General features: G+C 36.4%; 1 protein-coding gene across 4 annotated transcripts; it reads right to left on the reverse strand.

Annotated features, from left to right (window-relative positions):
• Positions 1 to 1,216: 1,216 nt before the first annotated feature.
• Klra5 (killer cell lectin-like receptor, subfamily A, member 5) lies at positions 1,217 to 18,723 on the reverse strand. Of its 4 annotated transcripts, none has more exons than NM_198746.4 (8): positions 18,588 to 18,688; positions 16,627 to 16,790; positions 14,904 to 14,993; positions 13,811 to 14,029; positions 11,154 to 11,296; positions 8,052 to 8,155; positions 1,565 to 1,720; positions 1,217 to 1,471 (listed from the first exon to the last, which is right to left on the reverse strand). In NM_198746.4, exons 2-7 carry the CDS (start codon positions 16,736 to 16,738, stop codon positions 1,573 to 1,575), a joined length of 816 nt encoding a protein of 271 aa, NP_942041.3. In that variant the 5' UTR covers positions 16,739 to 16,790; positions 18,588 to 18,688; the 3' UTR covers positions 1,217 to 1,471; positions 1,565 to 1,572. The 4 variants fall into 4 exon arrangements, with proteins under 4 accessions (NP_942041.3, XP_087513162.1, XP_087513163.1 ...); XM_087657036.1 differs by having other exon boundaries at positions 1,282 to 1,471; positions 16,627 to 16,763; positions 18,588 to 18,723; XM_087657037.1 differs by having other exon boundaries at positions 1,282 to 1,471; positions 16,627 to 16,738; positions 18,588 to 18,676.
• Positions 18,724 to 22,055: the final 3,332 nt, after the last annotated feature.

Genomic DNA, 22,055 nt, shown 5'->3' on the forward strand with positions numbered 1-22,055 from the left:
CTCTCCTGCCCATCCTTCCTTCTCCTCCAATGACAGGCCTCCTTCTATCCTGTACCTGCCCCTCACATGTACTTTTCAAATTCAATGGGGAGAAGGTTCTGGTGAAGTCACCTGATTCCTAAGTAAGTGACTTGGCAGCTGTCCTTGGGGCAGTGGAATTAGCATCAAAATACAGATAAATTCAGGGCAAACCACAACATTACATATTTCTTGTGTCTTCATGGATTTAATTATTTGAGTTGGGTTGGACCTTTGAGTATTTCTGAAGGGCTTGATTTGTGAGCAGATACTTTTTGAATTTGGATTTGTCTTGAAATATATTTTTTCTCCAACTGGTGTGATTGAGAGTTTGCAGGATATTTTAATCTAGATTGGAATCTGAAGAATTTTAGGGGTTGCAACATATGTGTCCAGGCTCTTTTAGATTTCAGTGTCTTTGATCAGAAGGCCATTGTAATTCTGATAGATACGCTTTGTATGTTATCTGTCCGTTCCACATTGTTTCTTTTAATACTCTTTCTTTGTTATGGAGATTTGTGTTATGATTATTGTGTGGGAAGAGGATTATTTTTCTGGTCAAGTCTAAGTGATGTTCTATAGGCATTTGTATGTTTATATGTATCTATTTCTTTAGGTTGGGAATTATTTTTCTATGACTTGTTGAAAATACTTTCTGGAATGTAGAGCTCTTAACTTCTATTTCTATTATTCTCTTAACTTCCTTCTATTTCTACTATTCTTGGCTTAGTTCTTTCAATGACAGTCTAGTTTTCCTGGATGTTTTGTATCAGGAAATTTTTAGAGTTCACTTTTTTTAATTAATGTATTAATATTTTCTCTTGTACTCTCTACACCTAAGATTCTTTCATTAATCTCCTACACTGTGTTGCTGATACTTTTATCTGTCATTCCTGTTCTCTTCTTTAGGTTTCCGAAACCCAGGATTCCCTAACTTTATGATTCTTTTATTGCTTATATTCCTCTCTCTTTGTTGTTTCTAGTCCTTCTGCAAAAAATGTTCCTGGTGTGGCAGGCTTCTAATGGGTATCCTTGGGTCTGATGGTTTGGGATCTGCAGGTTTGTTCAGGAGCCACAGGTCTGATGAAATTGGGAAGACTGATATGTGGAAAATGGAGGTCCCGCTGATATCCAGAGTGCCTCAAGTTGCTCCAGAGGACTCAGCAAGCAGGGAAGAAAGAAGGGTAAAGGCTGTATGCTAGTTCTTAATTATGCTTTTAATTAAGATGAGTTATTCTACTCATAATAAAATACTCAGGCTGTTTATTAGGGTTATTCATTTAGTTCTATGGAAATTTTGAAAACAAATAAAACATTCATCCAGGCTTTGGGGGAAAGCCTGTCCAAAGATCTATCTTGTATCCACCAGGAAGGTAGATGTCCTCTGCTCTGTCAAGTCAGATTCCAGATTCCAGAACATTCACCAATCTTCCAGATTGTCTCTTTGTTTTCACTGCAAATGAAGTTGTATGAACAAAACACTTATTTCTAAGGAGTTATGAATTATTACAGAAAATAAGTAAGAAACAGGATATTTCAGTTTTACCTTTAACACTAATTGGAGAGTAAATCAGGGAATTTATTCAATTTCTTCCCACAAATACAGCTGTATAAATTTATACAGTCTGTATGGTCTAGTCTTGTTTTAGATAAGAATACACATCCTCCAAGCTTTTTATTGAATTTCATTGTGTTTGAGGCACTAAGGAACAAAAAACAACAAGGGGCAACTGTTTAGTTCAGAACATTCACTGAAATGTTTTGATTTTAAAAATTCTACATGCCAAAGTAGATATAATATGTAACTAATCCTAAGTTCATTACTAAAATATGTTCTTTTGTTTAAGCTCATTAAAAAACATTGTCCCTTTGTTACAACAATATCCCAATCTATTTTCACATTTGCAATTTTTGGTCAGCAGGAAAACTAATTTTCAGTATTGCCAAGGTATTATTTTATGCTGACTCTCCTCTCCCATTGTTATCTTGTGTTTAAAAGTGCTGGGATAAAAGTAAAAACAGATTGTGACATACAAACATTGTCTTACATGCTCGTGTTGTAAGGAGAAAGGGAAGACTTATGTGGTAAAGTAGACAGAACTAGCAGAATCTAATCTTAACAAAGGAGGATGAGACATTCAGGAGAAAAAATCACAAAGGGAAATACAGACAGAGATAATAAACTGAATAGATTTGCCCACAATGCTTAGCACAATGCTAGTCCTTATGGGGACTTAGCAACTTTCTGGTAAATTTACAGTCTCCTCAAGCTTTTGCTTTTCAAACTGTTTCTTTTAGAACTATTTTTTCTTGTAGCTTTGGGTTTCTGAAACAGTTTTTCTGTGCAGCCCTGACAGTACTGAAACTAGCTCTGGAGACCAGGCTAGCCACAAACGCAGAGATGATCTGGCCTCTGCTCACTAAAAACTATGCCCCAGCGCTGAGAATAAAAGCATGTAACACCTGACACTCAAGTTAGAAGAATTATTTTAAAGAAATACAATGAACAAGTTAAAGAGTCAAAGCCTGCAACTTAAAGATACTTCAGTTTTTCTGACACTTAAAATGTAAAACCAATTCAGCCAAGGAATCGAGTTCCAAATCAATAGTTCAAAGCATTGAACTGGTGAATATAAAACACCTAGCAGACTGCCTAGAGTATAATTGGTGCAAAAAATTACCTGTGTGCATCATATGTTGCTGGAGCATTTTTATTGGATATTTTTATTTATATTTCAAATGTTATCCCATTTGCCGATTTACCATCCATAAACACCCTATCCCATCCAGCCTCCCCCTTGTTTTACGAGGGTGTTCCCCTACACATTCACCCAACACTTCCCACCTCCGTGCCCTGACACCCCAAAAAACTGAGTGGTCCAAGCCTGGCAGAACCAAGGGGTTCTCCTGCCATTAGTGCACAACAAGGCCATCCTCTGCTACATATGCAGGTTGAGCCATGGGTCTGCCCATGTGTACAATTTGAATAGTGGTTTATTGCTGGGAGCTCAGGGTGCCTGGTATTATTGTTCTTGTGGAGTTGAAAACCCCTTCAGCTCCTGCAATCCTTTCTCTAACTCCTCCATTGGGGACCTTCCTCTCAGTGCAGTAGTTGGCTGCAAGTATTTGTCATGCTCTGCAAGTATTTGTCATGTCAAGCATCCCAGAAGACAGCTTCCTGTCAGTATGTACTTCTTGGCATCAGCAATAGTGTCTGGGTTTGGGAGCTGTAAATGGGCTGGATTCCCAAGTGGGGCAGTCTCTAGATGGCCTTTCCTTCAGTCTCTGCTCCCAACTTTGTCTCAGTATTTCTTCATCTGAGTATATTTGTTTCCCCTTCAAAGAAGGACTGAAGCATCCACACTTTGCTTGTCCTTCTTCTTGACCTTCATGTGGTCAGAGGATTATATCTTGTGTAATCAGTGATATTGGGCTAATATACACTTACAAGTGAGTATACACCATGTGTATCATTTTGTAATTGGGTTGACTCACTCAGGATTACATTTTCTAGTTCAATCCATTGGACTATAAATTTCATAAAATCATTATTTCAATAGCTGAATAGTACCCAATAGGGAAAATATACCCCATTTTCTGTATTCATTCGACTGTTGAGGGTGCATCTGGGTTCTTTCCAGTTTCTGGCTAGCATTAACAAGGCTGCAGTGAACAAAGTGGAGCATGTGTCCTTGTCATATGTTGGAGCACCTCTTCAATATATGCTTCAATATATGCCCAGGAGTGGTATACCTTGGTTCTCAGTTAGTACTATGTCCAATTGTCTAAGGCCAGACTGCTTTCCAGAGTGGTCGTACCACATTGCAGTCCCACCATCAACGGAGGATTGTTCTTCTTTCACTACATCCACTGTAGTATCTACTGTCACTGAATTTTTGATCTTAGCTATTGTGATTGCTGTGAGGTGGAATCTCAGGGTTGTTCTCACTCACTTGCATTTGCCTGATGACTAAGTATGCTGAACATTTCTTTAGGTAATTCTCAGGCATTCGATATTCTTCATCCGAGAATGCACTGTTTAGATATGTACCCATTTTTAATAGGTTTATTTGATTCTCTGGAGTCTAACTTCTTGAGTTCTTTATATATGTTATATGTTAGACCTCTATCAGATGTATGATTGGTAAATATTGTTTCCCAATCTGTTGGTTGTTGCTTTGTTCTAATGACAGTGTCATATGCACTACAGAAGCTTTGCAGGTTTATGAGATCCCATTTGTCCATTCTTGATCTTGGAAAATCAGCCATTGAAATTTTATTCAGGTAATTTTCTTCAGTGTCTACATGTTCAAGACTCTTACCCAATTTTTCTTTTATTAGGTTCACTATATCTGGTTTCATGTGGAGGTCCTTGATTCACTTGGACTTAAGCTTTACACAGGGTGATAATAATGGTATTTTTGGCATTCTTCTACAAGATGACCTCTAGTTGAACCAGAACCATGTGTTGAAGATGCTATTTTTTTAACTGGGTGGTTTTAGCTCCTTTGACAAGGATCAAATGACCATCGATGTGTGGGTGCATTTCTGGATCTTCAGATCTATTCCACTGATGTACCTGCCTGTCTCTGTACCAATATCATAGAGTTTTTATCATTATTGCTCTGTAATACAGCTTGACGTCAGGGTTTTATTGTTCTAACAACAAAGGGAAGTTCTTTTATTGTTGAGAATAGTTTTAGCTATTCTGGGTTTCCGTTATTTCAAATGAATTTGCAAATTGCTCTTTCTAACTCTATGAAGAATTAAGTTGGAATTTTGATGGGGATTGCATTGAATCCGTAGACTGCATTGTGCATGGTTGCCATTTTTACAATATTAATCCTGCCAATCCATGAGCATAGCATGTCTTTCCATCTTCTGAAACTTCTTCAATTTCTTTCTTCAGCGACTTGTCATACTTGCTTGGTTAGAATCACGCAAGTTATTTTATTTATCTGTGACTGTTGTGAAGGATATCGTTTCCCATATTTCTTACTCAACTTGTCTATCCTTTGAATAAAGGAAGGCTACTGATTTGTTTGAGTTAATTTTATATCCAGGAGCTTTTCTGAAGTTGTTTATCAGGATTAGTAGTTATCTGGGGGAATTTATGGGTTCACTTTAGTATACTATCATGACAACAGCACATACTGATATGTTGACTTCTGCCTTTCCAAGTTTTATGCGTTTGACCTCCTTTGATTGTTGTCTGATTGTTCTGCCTAGGTCTTGAAATACTATATTGAATAGTTAGGGAGAGAGTGGGCAACCTGGTCTAGTCACTGATTTTAGTGGGATTGCTTCAAGTTTCTCTACATTTAGCTTAATGGTGGCTAATGGTTTGCTGTATATTGCTTTTACTATGTTTAGATATGGGCCCTGAATTCCTGATCTTTCCAAGATTTTTAACATAAAGGGGTATTGAATTTTGTCAAATGCTTTCTCAGCATCTAATGAGATTATCATGGGGTTTTTTCTATAAGTTTATTATACACAGGAATTAGTTGATTGATTGCAATATATTGAAACATCCCTGCATCCATGGGATGAAATGTACTTGACCATAATCGATGATCATTTTGATGTGTCCTGTGATTTGGTTTGTGAGTACTTTACTGAGGTTTATTTTTTCATTGATATTCATAAGGGAAATTCTTCTATAACTCTTTGTTTGTTGGGTCTTTGTGTCATTTAGAAATAAGCATAATTGTGACTTTATAGAAGGAATTGGGTAGAGGTCCTTTAGTTTCTGTTAGGTGAAATAATTTGGACAGTATTGGTATTTGGTTTTCTATGAAGTTCTGATAGAATTCTGTACTAAACCCATTTGGCCCTGGGCATTGTTTTTGGTTGAAAGATTTTAATTATTGCTTATATTTCTTTAGGAGTTGTTGAACAGTTTAGATGATGTATCTGATATTGATTTAATTTTAGTACCTTATATCTGTCTAGAAAACTGTCCATTTCATCCAGATTTTCAGGTTTTGTTGAGTATAGGCTTTTCAGTAGGAACTGATATTTTTTTTAATTTACTCAGATTCTGTTTTCTGTCTTCATTTTCATTTCTGATAGTGTTAATTGGATACTCTGTTCCCTCTGGTTAATTTGGCTAAGGATTTATATATTTGGTTGATTTTCTCAAAGAATCTGATTCAGGTTTTCTTGATTTTTGTGAAGTTCGTTTGTGTCTACTTAGTTGATTTCTGCCCTGAGTTTGATTATTTCCTTCAGTCTACTCCTATTGGGTGCATTTGTTTCTTTTTGTTCTAGAACTTTTAGGTGTGCTGTCAAGGTGTTAGTATATGCTCTCTCCAGTTTCTTTTTGGTGCCACTCTGGGCTATGAGTTTCCTCTTAGCACTGCTTTCCTTGTGTCCCATAAGTTTGTATATGTTGTGCCTTCATTTTCATTAAACTCAAAAGTCTTTAATTTCTTTCTTTCTTTCTCTCTTGACAAATATTTCAGTGAGTAGAGCATAGTTAAGTTACATATGTATGTGGCCTTTCTGTCATTTTTGTTGTTATTGAAGACCTGCATTAGACAATGGTGATGTGATAGAATGCATGGAATTATTGCAATCTTCGTATATCTGTTGAAGCCTCTTTAGAGACTGCCTATATGGTCAATTTGAGAGAAGGTACCATGAGGTGCTGAGAAAAAGGTATATTCTTTTGTTTTAGAATGAAATTGTCTATAGACATCTGTTAAATCATTTGCTTCATAACTTCTGTTAGTTTCACTGTGTCTCTGTTTATTTTATATTTACCTCATTTGTCCATTGTTGCGAGTGGTGTGTTGTAGTCTCCCACTGTTATTGTGTGATGTGCAATGTGTTTGAGCTTTAGTATGTTTCCTTACATCAATGTAGGTGCCCTTGCATTTCGAGCATAGATATTCAGGATTATGAGTTCATCTTGCTGGATTTTTCCATTGATGATTGTCATATGTCAATCATGGTCTTTTTTGATAATTTTTGGTTTAAAGTCGATTTTATTCGATATTAGAATGGCTACTCCAGCTTTTTTCTTGGAACAATTTGCTTAAAAAATTGTTTTCCAGCTTTACTCTGAGACAGTGTCTGTCTTTGTCACTGCAACACCCCTAATTTCCTTTTATATAATTTTTATAGATAAAGCCAATTGCAATTACAAATCTGGTACCATTATTTGCAACAAAGTTTTGTAGCACCCCTAACTTCCTTTCATATAATTTTCATAGCTGAAGCCTACTGCAACTACAAATCTAGTACAATGGGGGAAAGCTCACCTAGACAAAAGCTAATTAGTATAAAAATGCAAATCCTGAGAGTATACACATTTACATTCTAGTTTTTTTTTCTTTATATGGGATATTCAATTCTTTACTGAGGGTGTGGCCACTGTGAGTTTCCTTTTTCCAGTGAATAAACTACAAACACATACCTATGAACATTACTTTACAAAGAGTTAGCACAACACATGTAAAGAGCTTTTAATAGTAGTATAGGGTGATATGATCATACAAATTTTATGTATATGAAATAATTCAGAAAAATATAGTTAATAAAGATAATCAGTGAACAGTTTTCTATTAGATTAAAAATTAGCAAAAGAATTTGAGATTTCCACAATACATTGAAATGGAAGGTTTAGCTGTATATAAACTTGTTCTTATATTTATAAATAACCACCAATTTTATAAGCTATCATCAATAAAAAAGTCACATGAATGTCTCAGACACTCACACACATTTTATCTGTCAAGATCATTGATTCACTTCACACCATCTCAAATTGTTGACTTTCTAGTGCCCTTTGCAACGTAGAAGACACAATTCTGAGATGTATGCAGTATTAACTCAATTTTGCTCAGTTCCTTGACCATACAGATTCCCTTTTTAAAATCTGCTCAGAGACTTCCTTGTGCAAATTTTCTTTACCCATGAGCTCATAGAAAATTAGTAAAGTCATGTAAAAGGAGAGAAAAGCCTTTGCACACATTCCTCCCAATTCCCACACCAGTGGGAAGAGTCTGAAGTGTTCAGAAACTCACAGTTTAGATGGTCCATTTTCAATCCATGCCCATTCCTTTTTTTCTTTATCATATGAAAATCCAATCCAGTAATTGTCTGGAATAAGCTGTTGCTGAAGGAACTTCTATAAAGGAAAGAACACACCTTATGATGAAATTTCTGTCAGTTAGATGACAGAACAAGCACGAAAAGTTCCCTGCATTTCTATGACATTCTCTGATGTCTTCCCAATGGTCAGTCCTACATTTCTTTAGTGACTTACTACTAGTAGCAGATTTATATCAATACTATGTCACCTCAATCACTTTTTTATATAAACATTTCAGGTGTCCTGAGATCTGGGATTTAGGACTGTGTTTCTTAGACCAAGTCTCTACTATGTACCTAAGCCCTTTCCTTGAACTCACAATTAAGGCAAGAATATTTTAGAGTTGGCATTTTGTTTCACAGACAAATCAGTTTCTTCTATTACAACTTCTATGCCTGAGCTAAACACAAGAAATCTCAACAGAGAAAGCATGAATGGCAAACAAATATACTAGTAAAAGTTCAAAGTCCTTAGCCATCAGGGAAATGCAGATCAGAACAAATCTGAGATCCCATCTTATACCAAAAAGACTGGCTAAGATTAAAAACTGAAGGGATAGCACATGCTCCAAGAATGTGGAGAAAAGGGAACATTCCTCCATTGCTAGTAGGAGTGCACATTTTACAAATACTTTAGAAATCAATTTGTTTGTTTCGTAGAAAACTCTCTATACAACTCCTGGGCATATACCCAAAAGATGTTCCACCTTCCCTCAAAAGAGACACTTGCTCAGATATGTTCAAAGCAGTTTGATTTTAATAGCCAAAAAGTGGAAACAACTTAGATGTCCCTCAACTGAAGAATGAATAAATAATGTGGTACATTTTTACAATGGAATACTATTCCTCTCTGAAAAAACAAAGGCATCATGAATTTTGCAGGAGAAAATGAATAGAACGTGATAATTTCATCCTGTGTAAGATAAGCAAGTCCCAAAAGGGTTTACATGGTATGTATTCACTTATAAGTGAACATTAACTATAAAATTTGGATGCCCATGCTATACACTCCATACACGCAAGTGGATGGACAGCAAGAAGGTGCAAGCAAGGATGCATAAATCTCACTTAAAAGCAGAAATTAAATGGTCAAAAGGCTGAGAGAGGGAGAACTGCATGGAAGATGGGATGATGAACAAATGTGGGTTCTATATTGGGTATGAGAAGGGGAGGAAGGGAATGCCTGATGGCAATGATAATGAATGGAAATCTGCAACTGATGGGGGCAGTGTAGGGGACATCTCCATGAAAAGATGGAATCCAGTGATATGGGAAGCAAACAAGAATCAACAGGGTTATCCTTAACTGTGACTAAATGCAGCCTAGGGAGTCTGCATACTATGTTCAAAAAAAACCCCGGGGAATGATAGGCACAGCAACATACCCTCAGACTTTTGACCCAAAATTTACACTGTCTACAAGAAATGCAGTGTTTGGGGATCGAACAAAGACTGCGGAAACAGCCAACCAATAACTGGCTCAACTTGAGATACATCACATGGAAAAGCATCAATCTCTGACACCATTAGTGATACTCTGCTATCCTTGCAGACATGATTCTGTGTGTAATCTGTGAGGATCCCTCTAGCAGCTGAATCATACATACACAGATGCCCATAGCCTAACGGTGGATAGATCTTGGGGACTTACAGAAGAATATTTGAAAAGATGGTGGGCTTTGAAGGGAACAGGAATTCCACAGAAAGACAGTAACCTGGACCGCTGTGGCATTCAGAATCAGAACCACAAAACAAAGAAAATACAGGGGGCTGAACCTAGGCTTCCATGCACAAATGAAGTGTGGTTTTTCATAAGGGTCCAGAACAACTGGGATGGGGCAATCTCAAAAACTGAAGCCTGTACATGGCTTATGTTCTTCTAACTGGGCTGTGCCTTGTTCTAACTCAGTGGTAAAAGATGCAGCTAGCGTCATGGACAATTGATGTGCCAGGGTACTAGGAAACCTTGGTGCCCACCACCCTATCAGAGGAGAAAGAGAAATGGGATATAGATTATGGGAGGAAGTGACCAGGAGGGAGTCAGTGAGAAATTAATAAGTAAAATACTACTACTACTATTACTACCAGTACTACTACTACAACTAATAATAATAATAATAATAATAATAATAATAATAATAATAGACATTGAAAATTGGTTATGGTTACTGTATCAAGTGGAAATTAGTGTATTTCTTGACATTAAAATCTTTTTATAACCAGGAAAGGGAATAATATTTGAAATGTAAATAAGAAATACCCAATTTAATAAAGATGGAAAAAATAAGAAAATTTAAAAAAATCTTATGTTGTTGTTTACCCATATATTAAATTATTGTATAAATATTGTACCATGTTATGAATACCAAGGAATCAAAGTGATTATGAAATCATTCCTCTTAAAAAGTATACTCTTAATATTTGAAGAGATTTGATGATTAATAATATAAACATGAATGTCAGGACCTCAAAAACCATTTTTTCTTTTAAATAGTGATTTTTAAAATGGATATGTTTTTTGTCGAAACATAAGAATACTATGCTGTAAAGATATGGACAATTTCAGTGAAAATCTCCATGGAGCTAACTGGTCAGCCATTTAATTCCACATTCGTCACATCATCTCATTTTACAGACAGGCCCAGAGCTCAGCTACGTTCCCTGTTGTCATCCGATTACTCATCTTAGGCATCCTCACTTCCACATTCCAAAGAGCAAACTCAAGAAAGTGGGGGTTTATTTGGCACTCTTAGCAAATAAAAAACTGTCAGCCACAGGATGTACCATAACAAAGAGTTAAAATTCATCAGCGAAAGATATGCTTTCTGAGATATTCTCTTGTAAACTTATGAGAAAGGGATAAGACTGAAAGATACAAGTGTCTCTGTAGTAATGAGGCTCCTCTTAACAGACCTGGATCCCACAGTTTTGAACGTGTTACAGGTAAACCATATACAATTAAGAACAAATCTGGATTGAGTAACTCATGGCTAGATACAGATTCTAAGAGAGTAAAGGGGCAAGTGTCTACAGTACCCGTTCGTCCTCATCATCTATCTTCAGGAGGAATAAACTGGAATTCTGGCAGGTCTGTTTACATTCATCCCATGATTTTCCATCCTTGATGACATAATAACATTTTATACCATAGCAGAACCAGTATGTTTCAATTTCACTGCCTACAACAGAGAAGATAAATGGTTAAACTTATTAGTTTCTGGTATTCTATTGACAGATCAATGTATTTATTAAGACTGTGGGGGGGAGTAAAATCCCACTGATCTCCTAAATTGAGATTCTAAAATGCCCAGAGACCCTTGCACACCCATGTTCTATATGACATTGTTTGTAACCATAGAGATACAAAAAAATATATGTTATGTGTTGATCATGGATGAATCAGTAGAGAAAATGTAGCATGAGCACACAAAAGTATACAACTCATCCTTTAAAGGGAAATGAATCAGCCCAGCATGATGACTTATGCCTATAACCTGAGCACTCCAAAGAGAGAGGCAGTAGGGTCATAACTATTTTAAGGCCAGCCAAGGCTAAGCAGTGAATTCCAGTCCAGTTGTAGGTATAGAGTGAGCTCCAAGTCACCCTTGACTGGAGAATGACATCATTTTTTACACTAAAACCCAAATGGTTGACATGGATGAACTTGAGGATGGAACAACCTTATGATTCCATGCAGATCAGGTTTCTAAAGCAGCCCAACTCTATGAAGCAGAAGCTTGTAAGATACCAGGGGCTAGAAAAGAAGAAATGAACATGTGCTACTCAGAGACAGCTAAACTGATGGCAGAATTCTAGATCTGCAGTAATGTATTGTCCCCACAATGATCTACACATTAATGTGCACTTAGCATTGTGCCCTGGTCTGTGCTACATGCTCTTACCTTAAGAAAAATAAAAGACATATAAAGGAAGTTTTGTTGTTCATAGTCTATTCTCAAGATTATGTTGATGCATTCAATGGTATGTCCACATGCCAAATGTTTCAATCTGAGTATATTGAAAGGTGTATACTTTTGGTCACAAGGTCACCTCGATATGAATATTTTGTTTAGTGAGGGGCTAAGAATGGCCATTCTTTACTAACAAACTTTTTCTCCAACCTTCATTTTTCTGTGAAGAGATAGCCTTGTGGTACTCATAGTGGCCTGAAATTTTCTGGAATGTCTGGATTGTTCAGAAAGTTATAATCCCCCTCCCACAACCACATATTCATAATAATTAAATCACTATGCTACCCTTTTCAGACAATGAAGTCATTCTAAAGTAATGAAACAAAATATTTTCCATGGGTTTGGAATACTTCAAATTTATTTTTAGAACTTTTTTCTGTCACATGTTTTGTAATGTAGCAATTGTAAATATATTAGTCCATACATAATGAGAATTGTCACATCTTACTATCACAATGTGGCAAGATTATATGCAAGAGGTCTTTGTGAACTCTAAATCCTGAAAAAAATATTTAATGATGATTGATAAACTGTGTCAGTTAAAGATGACCAGTCATGATGAAGGATAAGAAGGGTTCCTTATGATGTTTGACCTTTTCATCTTTCTAACTTCATTCACTGTCTCTGACATAGCTGCACTGCGTGCACACCATGTTGAAGCTCTCATGTTTGCTACAGAAAGGGTTGCTCAAAAAAATGTCAGATGTAAACAGGCACACACATATACATAAACACACACAAACACACACAAACACACACAAACACACACATATGCAAATATTTTTAAAACTTTATCTTTGTAAATGCTCTAAGTTCATTTTAGCATAAATAGTTGATAAATACACTCTTATTAAAAAAATTACATGTTCTGTCAGCAACAAAGTTGTAGACAAAGGTTTTCCCATAGACCAAAACAGTCAAAATTTTCAGGGGTACTGGTTTGTAACTTCATTTCCATGGAGCAGTAAGAGTCAGTGTCAGACATAAGGTTCCCCAAATGATTAACCCAAAGATCACCAGCATCTTTTTTGTTGTTTTGGGTTTTTTTGTTTTTGTTTTTGTTTTTGTTTTTCCATCTTTATTAAATTGGGTATTTCTTATTTACATTTCTATTGTTATTCCCTTTCCTGGTTTCCAGGTCAACATGGAATCCCTCCCCCTCTCCTTCTATATGGGTGTTCTCCTCACAATCCTCCCCGCATTACCGCCCTCCCCCCAACAATCCCATTCAATGGGGGTCCAGCTTTGGCAGAACCAAGGGCTTCCCCTTCCATTGGTGCCCCTACTAAGCTATTCACTGCTACCTATGAATTTGGAGCCCAGGGTCAGTCCATGAATAGTCTTTGGGTAGTGGCTTAGTCCCTGGAAGCTCTAGTTGTTTGGCACTGTTGTTCATATGGGGTCTCAAGCCCCTTCAAGGTCTTTCAGTCCTTTCTCTGATTCCCTCAACGGGGGTCCTATTCTCAGTTCAGTGGTTTGCTGCTGGCATTCGCCTATGTATTTGCTGTATTCCGGCTGTGTCTCTCAGGAGAGATCTACATCCGGTTCCTTTCAGCCTGCACTTTTTTGCTTCATACATCTTATCTAGTTTGGTGGCTGTATATATATGGGCCTCATGATCACCAGCATCTTAAGCTGATGGTTGGACTTCAAAGCTTCCAGAGAAGAAACAGTGGCTAGTAATGCAGTTCTGTATTCACATTCCTCACTCCCACTACATACCTTTGTGCTGTGAGGAATTTACGACAGCCTTGGTTTTGCTGTACCATCTGTTCTTTGATCTGTTGAACGATTCCAGAAGATCATTGCCTGGACTACAGTCTATAGATATTTTTCTCAGCATTTCTTCCTTTAAGTCAATGTCACGTTGCATGGCGCTGCAATTATGGTGGTGGTTTAGAGTTTCCTGCAGTTCATGTTTTTCTTGACTATACTGAAAAACTAAATTAGTCACAGATATAACATCAATAATTCTTATAAAGAGTACATATTAAAATGTAAGAATAGACAAAAGCTTCATGTTGACAGCCAATACATATCATTACTTTCATTTGTACTTTAACATTTATAAATTAGCTCTTTAATTATTTCACTATATAAACCGATAACATCAATTTTCTCTAAGGTAAGTTGGATGTAAAGTAAATAATACAATTGAAAAAATTATGGTGAAAGTAACTTCCATTCTCTTCATTTATGAAACACAAATTTATAGATAATAACCTAAATAAAATATTCATTGAATAGTTAACACATCATGAAAATATGAACTAAAAATGTTAACAAATGCCACAATTCTTTTTGGAGCATGTGGAACACAATATATCCACATACATAGCTATGTTTTAGCACAGCCTGGAAGTGATTTCCTCTGTAAATGTGGAGGAATCCAATAAACTTTAACCTTTAATACCTCTGTACAAATGAAGTGTTTTGACTTAAGCATAACCGCAATGTATATAGAAGAAACAGGAAAAGAAGGACTTCGATTTTTGCATAGCAGTCACTCATAAAATATTTATGTAAGATTAACAATCACATGAGATCAGAAAAAAGGCTATCACCAAGTCCTCAGAAAGAACATAACCAAAAACGTGACAGCACAGGGCACCTTCCAGTAGCCCCAGAGCTAACAGATTAGTTATGAAAGAGAACAGACACTACAGTGTGTCAGGAGAAAAGTACTAATGTTCAGAGATTCTGTCTCATCCAGTAATTTTAGGCAGGACAATGGACAGAGTGTACAGCTGCATGGTTCATGTCTAAAGCTATTCTTTAGGCAGAAGGTCAAACAAGATGTATCTCAGTTACTCACTGATTGTCACCAACACTGCAACAGTTAACAGAAGAAGTGTACAGAGGATTCCCAAAGCTATCACAATCAGGTGCCAGGGGACATAACACTCTGCAATCAACAAAAAAAAAAACAAAAACAAAAACAAAAAACAAAAAAACAAAAAAAAACAAAACAAAACAAGAAAATCACCGTGAAATAAGCAAATCTCAATACTAATTACTAATTACTAATTTGGTGTAGCCCAGAAACAAGGGGAAATTTTGCAAAAGTCAATGATACAAACTGACTGAAAGTGTGCTCTCAAAATTGCAAATTTCTACCTAAAATGCACTACCTGTAGAAATCATGTGTGTGTGTGTGTGAAATTTGACAGTATTTTGAACTTATGTCAACCTTATCCTTGTATTGTGAATCCTCCTAACTCAACCTTAAAGGAGCTGGATGACAGTCATGTGCCCTCACCCAGTTCTACAGGAACAAAAGTGCATCCTCCAGAAGGCACAGGAGGTGTAGATACAATCCAGGTACAAAATACAAAACTGGATCATAAAGTCCACCAAGAAAGATAACTGAGGATGGAGAGGAAGAAAGAGGGATAGAGGGATGCACTTTCTTGAGAACTGGTAGGGAACCACAGCTGCTCTGGACTATATATATATATATATATATATATATATATATATATATATATATATTTACATATGTATATATACATATATATGTGTGTGTGTGTCTGTGTGTCTCTGTGTGTGTCTGTGTGTGTATTATATATGAGATATATATATATATATATATATATATATATATATATATATATATATATCCCCATTCTTGAAAGGGCCTATAAGTCAACTATTTTCCCTGTAAACTTGATTTTGTTCTATATAATATTGAACATTTAGGTGTATCTAAGGCATTTGGAATCTGAAACTTGTGTCTCTGGTTACCAGTAGATCACAAAAGGACAGATCTCAGCTTGGAGCACAGATATAATATTGTGTGCAGAGTAAAAAAGAGAAAAAAAAAGTGACATTTCTGATTTTCATTAGTAAACAAAATTATTATTTGATGTTTTTAGGAACTCGTACTAGGGTTTAGTCATTCCCACCTCATTAAATCTTTCATCTCTTCTTCCTTCCTCTTCCAGTTTACTCTCAGGAGAAGAATTCCTCTTCTGATAGACAACTATTGTTGCCATGTTGCATTAAATGTCAGGGATATTTACGTCAAAACAGTTGCTTAAAGAATGAAAGTATTGTTCCTAATGCATAAGATTCATTTACTTAGGATTTTCTTTCTCTAGAGCATTTGGTGTTATTTTCAGACTCTATAGTTTGTTTTAAGGGTTTCAGAGTTCTTCTTGACTAAACTAAGCAATAAAAAACCTAATGGTTTCTCACTTCTTTATTCTCAAGAATTTTTTTTCATATAGACTCCGATTATTCTACTCTGTCCATTTGGTTTGCTTTGCAACTGATTAACAACTAAAAAGTAGAAGTAGAGTTATACTTTTTTCTTTCTTTTAATTGTAAAACTTGATTGCTTTTTTGAAAGTTAGTTATGAACAGTTGTGTACAGATTACCCTCTAGCTAATACTCTTTTCTTCCCTTCCACACTTGTGCATAACCTAGCCCAGATGAAATTGAACATTATAGTTTTGCATAGAAGCTAGTAGGATATTTTTAATTTTTTAAGTTTAAAGTGTGTTTAAAATGTGAATTTGGACACGTATACACTTACCTCTGTGGCCAGCTTCTTTGGGCCCTTTAGTCTCCTCAGGCTTCACTTGGTTCTGCAACCCTGAAGACTTAGAAAATCTCACACTTGAATAAGTGACCTCCTGCTCACTCATCTTGGGAGCATATAGAAGATGTTCTCTGTTAAAATATGCCCTTGAGTGATTTCTGAAGAAAATGTTAAAAGTCCAGCTTTAGGAGCATACCTGGATCTGATGATACACAGGATTGGAAAAGGGTGGAATTTTACTAACTCACTTAATGATCTACACACCCTGATAAGGACTGAGCCCGAATTCTATTACAGGGGACAATCGTGCTCAGATTTTATATTAAATTCCTTTATATTTCTAATGCTTACAGCAATTATTTTAAGAAATGTGAATAGAAATACAAATTTAATAATAAGTCATTGTGATATTGACACAATGTGTTTGTATAAAATATTCAGCACATTAAAAGGTTAGGAAAAATTGGAACCACTGGAAATCATTGAAAAACTTGTAAATAATCTACTCAAATAACAAATAGTGAATAGGAATAAATAAAATGGTTGCTTTAACCAGTGGAAGGGGAAGCCCTGGGTCCTGCTAAGACTGAACCCCCAGTGAACTAGACTGTTGGGGGGAGGGCGGCAATGGGGGGAGGGTTGGGAGGGGAATACTCATAAGGAAGGGGAGGGGGGAGGGGGATGTTTGCCTGGAAACCGGGAAAGGGAATAACACTTGAAATGTACATAAGAAATACTCAAGTTAATAAAAAAATAAAAAAAGGTTGCTTTAAATTTATTTACACATTTTGATAAACACATGAATATTAAATGTTCTTTCAATCTTTTTATTTATCCAGGACTCTTAGAGTTTCCCAGACACTACCTTCAAAGGAATATTTGGCTGTTTAACATTGCCAACATAGTCTACACATTCCTCTCCATGGTTGGACCGGGCAAATGATTTCAACTGGAAAAGCTCATACTGAATGGAATAATCCAAATACAGAAAGACAATATTTAATATTCTCTCTCCCTGAGGCTCCTAGCTTCAAGTCTTCAAGATATTATTAGTAAACTTTTCTAACTGAAGGAACCAAGAACGTAGAAAGGGGGCAGTACCGGATGGGTGTGGGAGCATCATACCAAGGCATAGAAAACACAATATGAAGTTTTAAATTCAAATCATTCCATGAACATAATCATGTCACATATAATATAATTGTACATAATATTGCAGAAGGAGATATATGAAAATAAATTTTGTCACTATGCAGCATATATGAGCTAATACCCATGAATGATACAATCTGATAGTAGATATCAATATAATGGTAGATCGTAAATATTTGTAACTGACCTCACCCTTACATTAATACCTGAGAGGAAAGCCAGCAAATAACATGAACAGCAAGCTGGACATGTTGCAGCATTCTTCTGTACTTTTTTTTAATTCATGAAGTTTTCTGATATGATTTTCCTTTTGCTTTATATCTTGACCCAAAAAGAATCTCTCCAATACAGCATTCTTTTTCAAAATTGTTACATTTTATTATTGCTCTTGGGGTGGTGCTGGCTGAGCCAAGATGCATGTGTCCGTAATCCAGTTTTACAATGTGAGTTCCCTCACTACACCTTCACGTGGGTGTTAAAAAGATTACCTTTCCACGCTGGCCCATGTTATCTGTCTCCTATTATGACATCTCTCCGATGGATAATATATAAACATTTGACAAAGTTAAACAGTAATGAATGCCACAGTTCCCTATATCTTAATTTCCTAGCACACAAGTCCCAGCATACTCTGAAAGAAAATAAGATGTACAGAATAACAGTTTTCACATGCTGCCAGAGTTAGCCTGATCTACACAACCAATAGGGCTTTCCCATCAATCCAACTCTCATGTCATACCATAGGAAATTCTCTAGAATTTATTTGATCATTCAGTAGAAAAACAATAAAAACAGGTATCTACCTGTATTGTTGCTCTGAAATGATTCTGGTTGAAGAAATTGATCCCCCAATTGTGGTGTACAAGTTGACTTTCCTGGTCTGTACCCCATAAAAGGCTCCAAGAGGAAAGGCAGAAATAAATTTACTCAGAGTGACACTCAACCTCATGATTTTCTGCCCCTCCTCTTGACCAAACCGAAAACAGGAAATTGCTTAATGAAAGCTGACTCTGAGAGAAAAGGAAAGAAGCAACATAATGTGCCAAATGCTGCAGAACAATTATCCATTGATATTTGAAGACTGAGATGTAAACTTCTGTAGGGAGAGCAAAACCAGTATCCTAGTAGAAACACTGCTAGAATAAAGAGAGACTGAAGCTCTTCTGCACCTCCTGTTGAAGTAGGTGGTTGGAAATTTTCTTTTATGTATTTTTAAAAGTTACTCATAATTTTTGAATTATGCTAATTGCAGCTAAGTATGTACTAAGAAAGCCTTTAAAGCACTCACGTTTCCAATTGTAAAGTGTTCCTTTACACTCTTCAAGTTTTTTTAACTTTATTTTTTACTGGTTATTTTATTTATTTACATTTTAAATGTTATTTCCCTTCCCTGGTTCCCCTGCCCAAACCCCTTAACACATCCTGTCTGTCCACTGCTTCTACCACATGGGCAGACCCATGGCTCTAGCTGCATATGTAGCAGAGGGAGGCCTTGTTGGGTATCAGTGGAAGGAGGAACCCTTGTTCTTGGCAAGGCTTGATGCCCCAGTGTAGGGGAATGTCAGGGCAGGGAGGCAGGAAGGAGATGGGTGTGTGGATGGGGGAACACCCTCATAGATGCAGGGGCCAGGGCATGAGACAGGGAATTTATGGATGGGAAAGCAGGAAAGGGCATAACATTTGAAATGTAAATAAAAAAGAAAACTAATAAAAATGCAAAGAAAGAAACAAAGAAAGAAAGAAAGAAAGAAAGAAAGAAAGAAAGAAAGAAAGAAGAAAGAAGGAAAGAAGGAAAAAAGGAAAAAAAGAAGGAAGAAAAGAAAGCTCATTGTAATTCAAGACAGAACCGACCTGGTATTTTTATTTCTTTGCTTTGTTGGTTGGTGTTTTTGTTTAATTTGGTTTTTGTTTTTGTTTTGTTTCGTTTTGTTTTTGTAGTTCTGGGTTGTTTGGTCTTACTATTTTTCTCTGTTTTTGGTTTTGTTTTGTTTTTTTTTTTTTGATTGATTTGAATTTCACTTTTTTTTTGGTTTTATTTGGGGAAGAGGGTGTTCAACGCACATGGATTTAGTGGCTATGTAGGTAAAAAAATATCTGAGAAAATAAATGAGGCAGAAATTTTTTATTGAATATTTTATGTATTTACATTTCAAATGTTATCCCCTTTTCCCACATCTATTGCCCCTCTCACCTCCCCTAGTTCTATAACGACGCTCCTACTCCCACCCACTCCCAACTCATCTGGCTTATTTGGCTAAGGGTTTATCTAACTTGTTGATTGTCTCAAAGAACCAGCTCCTGGTTTTGCTGACTCTTTGTATAGTTCCTTTTGGTTTCTACTTGGTTGAAAGTTTCTGTCGTTGTCACTGAGGAGCGTTTCGTGTATGCAGCAAAATGCTGGGTCCTCTATGTATTCGGTCTGTTAGTCTGTGTCTTTCTATTGGGGAATTGAGTCCATTGATGTTAAGAGACATTAAGGAATAGTGATTGCTGTTTTCTGTTATTTTTGTTGTTAGAGGTGGAATTATGCTTGTGTGGCTCTCTTCTTTTGGATCTGTTGCAAGAAGATTACTTTCCTGCTTTTTCTAGGTGAAAATTTAATCAAAACATGTGCTATGAAAAAAGATAATTAAAAAATCCAAATATAACTTTGAGAAAGTGTTAGGCCACTAAAAAGCACGACTTATTCCATGAAAATCAAATGAAAGGCATTGGATACATTCGAGAGGAATTATTGGTCAAAGAGAATACAGAAGCTACAGAACAGTATAGGCTATTAACATTTCCTTAACTATCTTATTACTAACCACAATTACATGATAACAACCTATTTCTGAAGACATCACACACTTTGATGTCAGGACATAGAGAAATCTGTCCCAAGCCAATCAGAAATAATTTTCTCCTGGACTGGCTTTCGAAAGATCAGAACGTCTTTAGAAGGTTACGCGGAGAGAAAAGATATACTGGACCATGATTGCGAACATATAGATCTTCTAGGTAAGGTGTGCCCAATGTTACCATTCTTACAGGACAACTAGATACTTTCTTACTGTAGGTGAGCATTTACCACTTGAGGAATGGCATATTTGGTGACATAGACTATGATGGGAAGGTCACAAGCTCTAGGATAAAACCTGCTACCATCACTTTACTAAGTGCTTGGGAGATCTAATTGCATTCTTCATATTAGTGTTTATGCCCTATACCTGGGCTGCTCTCAGCCTTGGTCAGAGAAGCATATTTTTGCAGTAGGCCATATGGAACTCTAGAATTAGTCAAAGGGCTCATGAGAAGAGAATATGCACTAAGCCCTAAAGAGGGCAATTTCACAAATCCCCTCTCTTCAAACACCATTACCACAATTCAGGGAACATCAGGGAAGAAGAAGAAAAAATATAAGAGCCAGAGAAAGAGAAAACTCTGTGAAATGCTGCCTTCTAGAGATGATAAAGATATCCTGCCAGCTGTGGTTACCCATGTGGAACTTGCACATGACCAAGTTATCCCAAATCCTAGATAGATGAGGAGGGCACTCTGTTTTTAATGAATGTCAAATGTTAGTTGACAGCTCCTGGAAAAAGGAGATTTATTCTTAATTGAGGTTGTCGTCACTGGTGGGTTTTCTTGCTCCAGTGGAAAGCCTACAATCATGCACCTACGGACAGTTAAAAAGACATAGGTTACAGATGAACATATTAGGGCACGTGCAGGGGAAACTTGATCAGGAATGAATAGGATGGATATGATCAAATTTAATTCCTTTATGTATTTCTTTTTCTTCATTTTATATTACATTTTATTGTTGTTGGTGGTTTTTCAAGACAGAGTTTCTCTCTGTAGCCCTGGTTGTCTTGAAATTTGCTCAGCAGAACAGGCTGAACTTGAAATCAAATATCCACCTACCTCTGCTTCCAAGTGCAGTTAATAAAAGCATTTTTCACTGTAAGTCAGATGCCTTTTAAAGGCACTACTAGATAAAGAAATACTATTAAAAATCAGTGAACATATTTCTACCACATCAGAAATGAATATAAAAGCTTTGATTTTACACATTGCAATACCATGATTGAGAATGTGTGTGTGTGTATACATATAAGCTACCACATAAACAAGCCCAGTGAATGTAAAGAGATATTCATACTCATATTGTAGTTCTCATGATGATCTGCTCACTTTCTGAGAAGCTTTTAACTTGCACTATGCACCTTAAATACGATAACCATGACCTGTGTTCAGTACTGCATTACTACTTGTCAGCTTCTACACCA

Source organism: Rattus norvegicus, chromosome 4 (genome assembly GCF_021556685.1).
Source record: "Rattus norvegicus strain SHRSP/BbbUtx chromosome 4, alternate assembly SHRSP_T2T, whole genome shotgun sequence".
NCBI lineage: Eukaryota > Metazoa > Chordata > Mammalia > Rodentia > Muridae > Rattus > Rattus norvegicus.